Source organism: Sphaerodactylus townsendi, linkage group LG04 (genome assembly GCF_021028975.2).
Source record: "Sphaerodactylus townsendi isolate TG3544 linkage group LG04, MPM_Stown_v2.3, whole genome shotgun sequence".
NCBI lineage: Eukaryota > Metazoa > Chordata > Lepidosauria > Squamata > Sphaerodactylidae > Sphaerodactylus > Sphaerodactylus townsendi.
In genome coordinates, this window is record NC_059428.1 from 29,685,757 (window position 1) to 29,697,478 (window position 11,722).

Consider the following 11,722-nt stretch of genomic DNA (forward strand, 5'->3'; position numbering starts at 1 on the left):
TGTAAAATGCATGCCCCTCTCCATGCAGCTCCATGGTGACACCAGGCTGCCTTCAGACAGGTGGTAGGGAAAGGCATTTGGCAAACAGAAGGTGGATGGGGGCAGGAAGAACTTTCCCAGAACAATGAGAGCCTTCCACCAGTCCCCAATACCTCCAGGTCACATGGCTGGGATAGAAATGGCTAAGACAATGTGACTTTCCACTAGGGATTTATAGAGGACTGAGAAGCAGACCAGCAATGGTGTAGCTCTGTGGTGGCGAACCTTTGGCACTCCAGACGTTATGGACTACAATTCCCATCAGCCCCTGCCAGAATGGCCAATTGGCCATTGTGGCAGGGGCTGATGGGAATTGTAGTCCATAACATCTGGAGTGCCAAAGGTTCGCCACCACACTGATCCTGCTTAGAGCATTGGTGAGCAGAGGTAGATCCTGGTAATGCAACCTCCTCCCTGAAGCCTAGTGAGTCCTCTACTGGTAGGAGTGGTCCCAATGAAGGAGCAAATTGTGGGTCAGGGGATCCCCACACCAGCATTTGTCTAGGAAAATCAAGATCTGAGTTATTTACTGTAGTTAAAAGAAACCATGGTTTCACATTATGCTTGATCCTAGTAATTATGTTCAAGCTATTATTTGAGCCTAAAATCTTGTCATAGTAGAAGACCCAGGGCTCAATGCAACCCAAAATGAGAACAACACTATCTTTTCCTCTCTTCAGTTGAAATTATGGGGACTTTTAAAAGCTTCATTTTGCCTCCATTGCCCCTCACATTTCCAAATACTTGCAGTTAATTGCATAATAGCATACATACATATGTAACTAAAACACTGACGAAAAAATAATGGAACTAGGAAGATCTGTGCTATTTCTCTAAAATCTAGCCTCCATAAAGGTATTCCCTACCTATGGAGATGTCATTATTAGTTGCCCATCCTTTCAAATAGGTTTCTCCCCACACAGGGCTTTACAGTTTTTTCCATAGGAAGCATCAGTATGAAATGCACAGAGTTTTCACATTGCATTAATTTTCATGCAGTACAAAAGAAGTGTTAAGGAAGGGATCCTCCCCTCCCCAGGCATTCACTGGGTCTTTAGGCATCTTTGAATACTGTGCTACTGATTCACCTGCCTTCATTCAGATAAGAATCTGATCTTAAAGAAACTCTTCAGCTATATCCTGAATTGCCTTGTTTGTAAATGCCTCATCCCAGACAAATACTCCTATATTTCAGCTCATCAAACCAAACAGTTCAATTCTGAATGCATCTAATTGAAAACAAGTCCCAATTTTCAGCAAGAGCAAATAAGAGAGCTGTTTAAAAACAAATACAAATTGACCAGTTGGAAAAAAATGACTACTTTCCATTATTTGCACTTCAGATACCAACTTCACAGTAACAGCCGGTGCCTCCAGCCTTTCAAAGCAATCAGTACATTTCTGATGAACTTCAACAGGAGCATATTCTACATTTTTTACATTATTAGCAATAAAGGTAATATACCTACCTTTTAAACAGTCAAGTTTTTAAAATTTGTCCTCAGAATTACAGCAAATCATAAATTTACATGCAACAGTAAGGGAAAATAAAAACTGCCAGTGCATTCAGCAGATTTGCAGAATACTAGCTACGAGAACAGAGAATTTACAGCAAAATCACAGCTGTGAACAGTTTTTTGAAAAATTAAATAAGTTGCACGCTACTGTAAGGAGGAAAGAAAGTCGCCCACCTTGCTGGAATGCTTGAAAAAGTCATAACACAATGTGAAAACATTCACTGTACATTCATAGGAATGGTGTTAGAGTGCTCAGTTTAAGGCTGTCTTTTAATTATAAATTGACCGTACAGTTATTGTGAAATACGTGCTAAGAATCTACTACAAACAGAAAAGTTAATAAACTTAGTTAATGAACTAGGAGAAAATTTTAAGATCCCTTGTAGCAGCCCTGTTATGCTAAAACAGCCTTTTATTTCTTTCTGACCAGGATGTAAAACTAAACACTTTTATTTCCTAGATGCTAGATCTAAATAAATATTTCCATAAAATATGCCTACTGGACAAAGAGAGTTTAAAAAGAAAGTTAGTTCTGTTTCACTCTTGTTTGTTTATAAGTTGTATTCAGTCCAATTGTGGAATGAATAAAGTCCATGGCAGCACATGCACACCGGACCCAGAAGTGAATACGGGCCTTTCACCAAGCTATCACCTAGTGTGGATAGCCATAGAAGTTTGCTGCTGTAAAACCCAGAAAAAGACTCTTGCTGCACCTTAAAGACTAACAAACTGATTTGGTGATAGGTGTTCATAGAAAGATGCAAGAAGCATGGCCAATAAGGCCAACTCACCAATTAACGTGCAGTTCCTAACATGTTTACAGTGTCTTCGCCAGGAAAATATATTCAATGGTTTGCTAGGCTCAGTTGTACCTCTTTCTAAACTAGGATCTGGGACAACCAATTGCAGATCCCAAATCTGGCCCTGGAAGCTTGCTAGGTGACCTTGGGCCAGTGACAGTCAGCTTAAACTACTTCACAGGGTTGTCGTGAAAATAAAACGGAGGGGAGGAGAACGATGTAAGCTACCTGAGGTCCGCACTGAGGAGAAAAGCCATGTATAAATGAAGTAAATGGCCTAATGGCCCAACGTCACAGTGTGATTTATTGCTGAGGACCTTCATCAACTAGTTTTTAAAAGGCTTGCAAACCTGTTTTATTTTAGACAGTCTACATGGGAAGCTGCTGAAAAGTTAGTTTTGATGGTAGAGGTTTGTGGGCAACAGCAGCGGTTTGAATTTTGTGATTTGAAGAGTTCTATGTTGTTTTAACTTTTCTGTTGTTGCCATCTGGTGTTATCAGTGGTGGGATCCAAAATTTTTAGTAACAGGTTCCCATGGTGGTGGGATTCAAACTGTGGCATAGCGCCAATGGGGCTGGGCGGGGCACGATGGGGGCGTGGCCGGGCATTCCGGGGGCAGGGCATTCCTGCGCGGGGCTGTGGCAAGGACGCAGCCGCTGTGCCGGTCCTTGGGCGGGAAACGAATGCACGCAGGCGCAGGCTGCCACGCACGCCGGTGCACCTCCTGCTAGACTGCTTCAAGTTCTGCACACTACTGCTGAGAGGAGGGGCACAACTAAGGCAAAAATCACGTGACAAAATCACCAATTAGTAACCCCCTCTCGGCACACACAAATAATTAGTAACCTACTCTCGGGAACCTGTGAGATCCTGCTGGATCCCACCTCTGGGTATTATGTAAACAGATGGAATGGAAATGTTTTAATAAATAAATTTAATAAATAAATTTAATAAATAAATGGCCCATGAATGTATATGTATTTGGTAGTCTTTAAGATGTCACAAGACTCCATACTGTATTACCAGAGTCTCTTTTCATGTTTCTAAAAAAACTTTGTGCAAATGCTAAATCAGTGTTCATACATACTTGCATTTTTAAAAAGACTACTGAATGGCCTGTCATTTTGATATTTTTATTTTCCCACTGTTATTTCTTATACAAGCCATTCCTCAATGTATTTGGATATACCAGGACTATTTTAAAAACCTAAAATGGAAGTATCAGCACCCAAAGAAGGAAAATGTTAGTATACAATGCAAGCAAGAATCATCCATGTAGTTATTTAAGTTAATTTGATTTCATTTTTTAAAAAAATTGATGATGTTTTAGAAGAAGCAGAAAGAAGGAAAAGATGTGTCCACTATTTTCTAATTTGAAGGTTATAGGCAAGGAAGAAGAATGATCTTTGGAGGTTTGCAGAGGATGCATTTTATGTCTTACTTGTGTGAGAAGATCGGCTATTTCTTCGGTTTGATTGTTCTCATAGAAACTGACCCCACCAATGACAGAGATGGGTCTTCTTTTACGCTCTCTTTGGATGGCTACTGTACTGGTTCCAGATTCAGCTGACGGCAATCCAGGCTCATTCTTGTCATCTGCACATCCCACCATCTGAGACTCCATAGCAACAGAATCTTCTGGTATTGAGAAACTCCTAATGGCCAACTGGCCATAATCTGAGAGGGGCCGAGGTCGAGACCTTTTTCCAGAGCCCCACCTCCTGGCTGTGACCTTTTGAGCGTCTGTCCTCTCTTCATCTTGGGATGAAGACCTCTTCCAGTGTTCATCAGTAACAACCTTTTTAAATGTGAACAAGTCAAATAAGCCATAGCACTTTAAACATTCAGCTTCATCCTAAAAATTCCTTAAAGGCTTAATCTTTCCACAGGAGTGTTAAAAGCCCGTTAACACCCACAAAAAAGTCGTCAAGCATGAAAACCACAAACTTTTGAGTAAACAGCAAATGGAAATTACTTAAATCCAAAAGTCATGGACTTTAATAAGATGTCATAACTAAAGGAAACCAGAAGGCCAGTACAGATGGTTTTTTTCTTGATAACTGATATTAACAATGTATGATTAATGTGTGCCCCCCCTCCCCAGGGATCTTCAATGAAAAACTGAATGCAAATTGCTGATTTGCTATCCTGTTGTTTGATAGTAAAATGAGTAGCAACAGTAGACTGATGAGCCAACACAGATTTGTGGTTACATCAGAATAAAACTGAGAAATCCCATTCATGCAGTGGGGTTTACTTCTACAAATGTTCTTAGGATTCAGCCTTAATGAACTTTCTGGTATATTTCATTAGTCTAGGCTTCACTGGAAAGTCACTGTGGCATTCGAACAGTGCAATCCTGTGCAGGTTTACTCCAGTCTAAGCCTCTTGTTATCAATGGACTTAGAATTGGATAACTGCACAGTATTATACTGTAAACCAGGGGTATCCAACTCTGGTCCTCCAGATGTTCATGGACCACGATTGCCATCAGCTCCTGCCAGGAAATCATAGTCCATGAACATCTGGAGAACTAGAGCTGGACACCCCTGCTAAAAAGGATACTAGACAGTGGTGGGATCCAAAAATTTTAGTAACAGGTTCCCATGGTGGTGGGATTCAAACTGTGGTGTAGCGCCAATGGGGCTGGGCAGGGCACAATGGGGGCATGGCCGGGCATTCCTGGGCGGGGCTGTGGCAAAGACTCAGCCGCTGTGCCGGTACTTGGGCAGGAAACAAATGCATGCAGGCGCAGGCTGCCACGCACGCCAGTGTACCTCCTGCTAGACTGCTTCAAGTTCTGCGCGCTACTGCTGAGAGGAGGGGCGTAACTAAAGCAAAAATCACGTGGCAAAATCACCAATTAGTAACCCCCTCTCGGCACACACAAATAATTAGTAACCTACTCTAGGGAACCCGTGAGAACCTGCTGGATCCCACCTCTGATACTAGAGACTTTTTGTATTCTGGGGTATAATTAATCATGTTTAAGAAAGGAAGTCTTTTTGGATATTTCACTGTTAATTTAAATGTCTCTTAATCCTTTACATGCAACATGTATAAATACTGTTAGAATGCAAAGGTCACCAGGGGAGAAACATTTTAGTGAAAATGTACATTAATTCCTAAGCTTTGACAAATTTATGAAACGGGTGAGAATCACTAATATATACACATATCCATTCAGTCCTGACTGTATGACAAAAACAAGGCCTAGAACGTATTTTCTATCTGTCCTTTAAGCTTTTTATTTCTCCAGTAAAGATAAACAACAGCTATACAAATTAACAATAATTTATAATGAATTGTGGAAATAAACACTGCTGGGTTTCAGTGGGATGTTTCCAAATTAATATGCTTAAAGATTATGATGTCTGATACTTCTGCTCCCAATATAAACTATTAATATGCTTTACAGTTGGTGATTCAGACAAGTCAATGGGGCTCCTCCCTCACATGAACAGCGAATAGGAAACAATGATTGAACACACATTCCAGAGTAAGATCTACTCAAGGGTTTTGATCAAATTGTGAAAGTTGACAGAAAATATCAACTGTTGGACATCTCTTCAGAAAACATAATTTTTTACTTGACTGCCAGCAAGGAAGTGGTTACAAACATCATGTGGAAAAGGACTTGCCCAAATCCTTTCAATCATTATATGGACTGTAACTGCTAACATTGCTTGCATTGGACAGCACTGAAAAAAATAGCTCAAGTGAGTGACCAACCAGGGACTACTATGTCATCTTCTGACCTAGAATGCTTAAGGAAACCAGAAGACCAATACGGGTGGGTTTTTTCTTGCTAACTGATATTAACAATGTGTGATTAATGTGTGTCGTTCCCCCGGCCCCCAGGGATTCTATTGCAAAGTTGGTATTCTGCTGCAAAGCTTAACACAGAGTTAAACCTTAACAGGCGGAAGATAGTTTCCTTAACATCAGAGGGATTTGGGACGTGGTTCTCATTGTGTGCATTAACAATGGAAGTGGGTCAAGCATACATATAAAATTCCTCGGGAAGTTAATGGAGCTGCCTTTCTGGCATTGAGCCTGCTCCAGTTCATGACACAGGCAGGGAGTTCAAATGCAACCCACACGCTGGGCACACTACCAATAGTTTGCTATAATAACGGAGTGTTGGTAATAGTATGGAGCCAGGGCACCTCCCAGGTCCAATTATTTTTCAGCTATGATTTCACATTGACACTTCTAACTTTGTGCAAGAACAGCCACTCCTTGCAGTGATCTGCAGGCATTCTCCCCCATCCTCAGACCTTATTTGGGCTCACACAATCAGTTTGTGAACTCAACTCTGATGAATTTTGTCATATATGCCTTATCCACATCAGAGCTCATGGTTTCAAATTACCCTCCAATTGCCGGGGGTTCTTTAAAAAATACTCATACTTTTAAATACTTTTAAAAAAAGAAATATATATAATAACGAGGTGTTAGGAAAAGCTAAGCTTATAATGAAACACATCACAGAATGGCAAAAAGCAAAATCTCTACCACCTAGCTTCAAAGGCAACAAGAAACTCTTTCTGTGCCACCCTAAAAATGTGAGAAAACAAACTATAGCAAATTGTATGAACAGTGATGTTTATACAGTGATGCTACTATGCAGTAATTTGTGAAGCAGGTAGGCCAGTGGTGGCGAACCTTTGGCACTCCAGATGTTATGGACTACAAATCCAATCAGCCCCTGCCAGCACAGCCAACTGGCCATGCTGGCAGGGGCTGATAGGAATTGTAGTCCATAACATCTGGAGTGCCAAAGGTTCGCCACCATGGAGGTAGGCTAACTGAAACCATTTGAAACACCTGGCGAGGAAAAGGGGCTTGTTCCAAAATGCATGCACATGTCCATAGCTTGACAACTTTAGACAATGACTTGCACATAAGCAGGTGCCATCACAGATTCAGCTTTTCACACAGAACCCACATATCACCTCAAAGACAAAGACCTTCCAGGGAGGCAGTCCACACTTTCAGAGCAGCAGAGTCCCTGAACCATAAGAAATGAAATGGTGCCTGAAGAAATGTTCCACAAATGGGCTACAAATATCGTAAAACATTTCAACCCATTCACGCAGTATTGTCTCATATTCCAACGTTACCTAGAAAGAGAATTTAATGTGGAGGATATGGGAAGGCTTGATTCTCCATGGTTGGGATCACAGTGTGAGATGCAGGTTAGCCTCATCCCAATGATATTCTCAAGTACCCCACTTTGCTTGAATCCACATCAAATGAATAGCTGGACTTGAAGTCCAAAGTTGGAAGTGAAGTCCAAAGTTGGGACCTCTGACAGTGGAAAGACGAAACAAAGGATTACAACTAGATCTATGCATACAATGTGTCCATATAATATACAGTCCCATACACACACACACACACACAATTTAAAAGTAGTCACACGACTATCAATAACTGCTCTGTCAACAGGCCCCTTTCTCATACTAGTAACATGTTGTATTTTCCTATCTTTGTTAAAACAAGAATCCCTGGTTATAATTAAGGAATACTTTAAGAAAGATGAAACAGAATTACTGTTTACTAGCTCCTACTCTATGCCTATCCCTGCATGGAAGCTACAAAAATGCAAATCCATATGGCATGGTGTGGACACTTTTGTGCAGTCATTTTTAAGAGAATTTAGGACAGCTATATTGCGATCCTCATTCTGTGCTATTTTCATTTCATTGTACAAAAGAGCCACACAGTTTGTATCACTCACTATTTTCTTCACACAGAGCCAGCTTGTCATCTGTAGAAATCGGAATGACTCCACTTCGGTTAACGAGAGAGTTACACTGCTTTGCGCCAGCTAATGACTGGCCTTTAAGTGATATATCTCAGCAAAAAATCAAATACTAAACAATCACTTTTGCAGGATCTACCTTGTTATCCAACACTGGAGCCCCACAAACACTGAAACATCAAAGATTTCACAAAAGAGCCACAAGAACATGCAGTATCCTTAACATAACTTGCTGGACAAAGTGTTCATTTCTGTGACCTTGTGCCTTTCAACTGAGGGAATCAATATGTCACATGTCCTTTCCTGGAGAGCAGTTCATTGCCTTTTTCTATGCAATAAAACTTGATGAGCAATCAGGGGGATTCCCGTCAATGACATCATGTCCAAATTACAGTAGCAGAACCAGAGAATAGTCAGTCCTGATTTGATATAGACCAGACATTGAATTCTATTATCTGCTTAAATTATTTGTACATTACTCAACCCAGAAAAAACCTGCTATTTCACCTGGGTGGCTAGGCTTTACCCAAAATCTGGGCATGCCACCAAATGCCCATTTGGTCCATCAGATACCCTGGATCCCCAACATTTTTTAAAAAAATATATCAGGTCTCTATCTATGCCACTCTAGGCAGTTATAGCCTTCTAATGGCCGTGACTGAGTCATGTCTGTGATTGACAGGTGTGAGAACCAAAAGAATGACTTCCTTATCATCCACAAACTGCTTCTTTTCATAGTTTTCTGTTTCTCAGACTTTAAATGAAAGTATTTTTAAAGAAAATACTTTTAAAGTATTTTTAAAGAAAATACTTTTAAAGAAAATCACCCCTTGCTTTTGTGTAAATTTTCAAATTATTCCAATCATTAATGATAATATGGGGGGGGGGGGAATGGCAACTCTCTCTCTCTCTCTCTCTCTCTCTCTCTCAAAATGTAAAAGGATAGTGTTTATTAGTCCTTTCCCCAGCTCTCTTTGTATTGTTGAGAGCTGCAGAAAAACAAAGCGATCCTTCTTTTTTCAAAGCTGGAAAATAATTGTAAGATGATGCACTAGCAAGTCCAAAGGAATCATATCAGATGGCATTAACTAGAAGTTGGAAGACATATGCAGGTTCTGAAAAGAACTGTTGGTAGCAATAAGCCTGTGACCACTCTGCTTAGGGTTCACTGAATTAGCTGAGGTTATGGACAGAAATATTAATCTTGAGTTTTATAGTGAGTGGTTTGCACCCAGCCATGCTGTTCCTAATGACTAAAGGCACCTGTGTTCTTACTGTTCTTAACCTCCCACTGGGGCACACTGAACTGTCAAAATTTTGTTCTGGGTGGAGGGAGGAGTCAGTAAACATATGGTGCAAAGTGGGGGTTAGCAATGGGAGGAGGGAATCAACAGAAATTGCTACCCCCTCAATAAAATATAAGTGCACTTAAGTCTTTGGAATGTATGGTTGGATACAGGCCAGTTTCTTGTTTGTGCAGATACTCTAAGTCTCAGAATTGTTGGAATATTCAAGATGTTTAATGCTGCAACACACTATGCAGACTTGAATGGATAGGATTTGCTCCTGGAGTAATGTAGGATCAAACTTTAAGGTTGCACTCCTATTCACATTTCACTGACAACAATTTTCACAGAAACTTGTCAAACCCTACTGAAACTGCAGTTGTCAAGCAACGGCTGGACAAACACTTTAAGGCTGATCTTGCATGGAACAGGGGGTTTGACCAGATGGCCAGTATGGACCTTCTAAACTCCTATGATTCTTTAAATCAATAGGAGGCCAAATCTAAGTTCAGCTGACTGTGAGGACTTTCCTTTTCTACTAAAGCTAAACACTACAAACTAAAGACTGTGCAGATGCGTACATTTGCCATTTAACAAGGGATCAAGTCCTGAAACGAAAAACAAGCAAGAATCTCCTAAGTGGGAATGTCTACCTGCACAGTAACTAGAGAGAAGCAAAGCCATATGTTGCTGGAACAACAAAATTAGATACCCTAGAGTAGGGCACAAGGTCTTGCCCTCTCTCAGGCAAGCTTTACTGTTATCTGAAAAAAGATGATGAGCAGATCCTTGCACAGTCCTTGCACAATCAAAGGATTAGGTCAGGAGAGGTTTTCTGGGATCCTTCCTCACCTTTTTCTTAAGAGGTGACGCAAAGCAACTGGGGGATAATACAATGTGATTGGTTTGCATAACAAGCAAAAAAAATGGGTAAGGTGCAAATTAGATTGCAAACCTTTGAGGAAGGTAAATATGCAAACTATAGTTAAAAAAGGATTCCTTGACAAAGAGAATTCTAAAACTACCACATTGTCAGTGTCTTGCAGCTCAGATGAATGAATGGTCATGCTTTCATTGAGAAAGCTTCTCTGTCACATATGCTCAGGGATTAACATCAGTGCTGAGGGTACATTTTAGTGGCACACGGTTGTTCAAGAAGGCCCCAAAGCCTACAAACTCCCATTAGCATGCTACATCATTTCAGAACTGTTGCTTTTATGACTTGTAATGCTGTATGTATGGGATAAGATAGTTACCAGGGGTGGGGGGGCTTGTTATAAATTTGTTGGAACATTTTTGACCAATAAATTCCAAACAACTCATGCCCTCTGCCCCAGTCTCCTGCCTGCTTTTATCACTTTCCCAACACACAGTCTCCAAAAATTTCATTGGAAGTCTAGTTTAAAACAACCCTCCCCCCACAGGTCCCTGAGCAGTACAGGGTGTTTTCTTCATGCCCCATTTTCTGAATGGCTACCATATTATTGCCTATGTCTCCTTCTTTCAAGTCACAGGTTCCACTTATCCCCGATTCTCAGGAAACAAGGGCTTTCTATACACACACACATTTCTTGTAAACAAACAATGAACAGCCCCAATTCAGTGCCTCGTTCAGAGCATCATTTGTTCTAGAACTCAACAGGGATAAGATGTGGGTTTTTTTTAAACCAATGCTACTGCAGCCGGCTACCTCTAAATTCGAATAGATCATGTACTTCTAATGTTCACTTCAAGATGATTCCACAAAAGCCCATTCTTGGTTCTCTGCTGCCCTGCTACTTTCCAGTAAATCCTCACAATTGTCTCCCAAACTCCTGAATACACACTCCAAGCAGGTAAGTTCTCCACAGGACTTCTCCAGATGTAGCAACATTTTGCCTAGGCTCAGCCCAGGAATCTATTTTTTAAGGCTGATTCCAGATTGTTACCTGATTCCATTTTTTTACAGCTTGATGATCTCATACTGCACTGTTCTTGGCCAGGCTCCATTGCCCAAGACATGAGGAAAGACACTGAAGCAGACTATTGATCCATCCTTCCTAATACTATTTACTCTGCTTGGTCTACTTGGTATAGACTTAGATAGATGCCTCTCTTAAATCTGCTCATTGTAACAGTTTTCAGTGGAGAGGTTATCGACTGAACCAGGAACTTGCTGCATGATGTGAAAATGCCACATGTGGCGCATCATTACCAGATAGTGTAAGCTCCAAGTGATTAATGAATATGTGTCAATCGGTTCGGAGAGATGTACATGCATTACGTGCATGTTTGTATGAACCTGTCCTTTGCATTCCTGCATGGTATGA

At 40.8% G+C, this 11,722-nt stretch overlaps 1 protein-coding gene across 5 annotated transcripts in view; it reads right to left on the reverse strand.

Annotated features, from left to right (window-relative positions):
* SPATA13 (spermatogenesis associated 13) overlaps window positions 1-11,722 on the reverse strand; it is a 174,961-nt gene that overhangs the window by 34,053 nt on the left and 129,186 nt on the right. For 4 of the 5 annotated variants that reach the window (XM_048494360.1, XM_048494363.1, XM_048494362.1 and 1 more), the window contains exon 3: window positions 3,799-4,155. The exons of the other annotated variant lie outside the window; for it this stretch is intronic. In XM_048494360.1, the coding sequence (XP_048350317.1) occupies window positions 3,799-4,155 (357 nt within the window). The remainder of the gene's footprint in view (window positions 1-3,798; window positions 4,156-11,722) is intronic. 5 annotated transcript variants of the gene reach the window in all.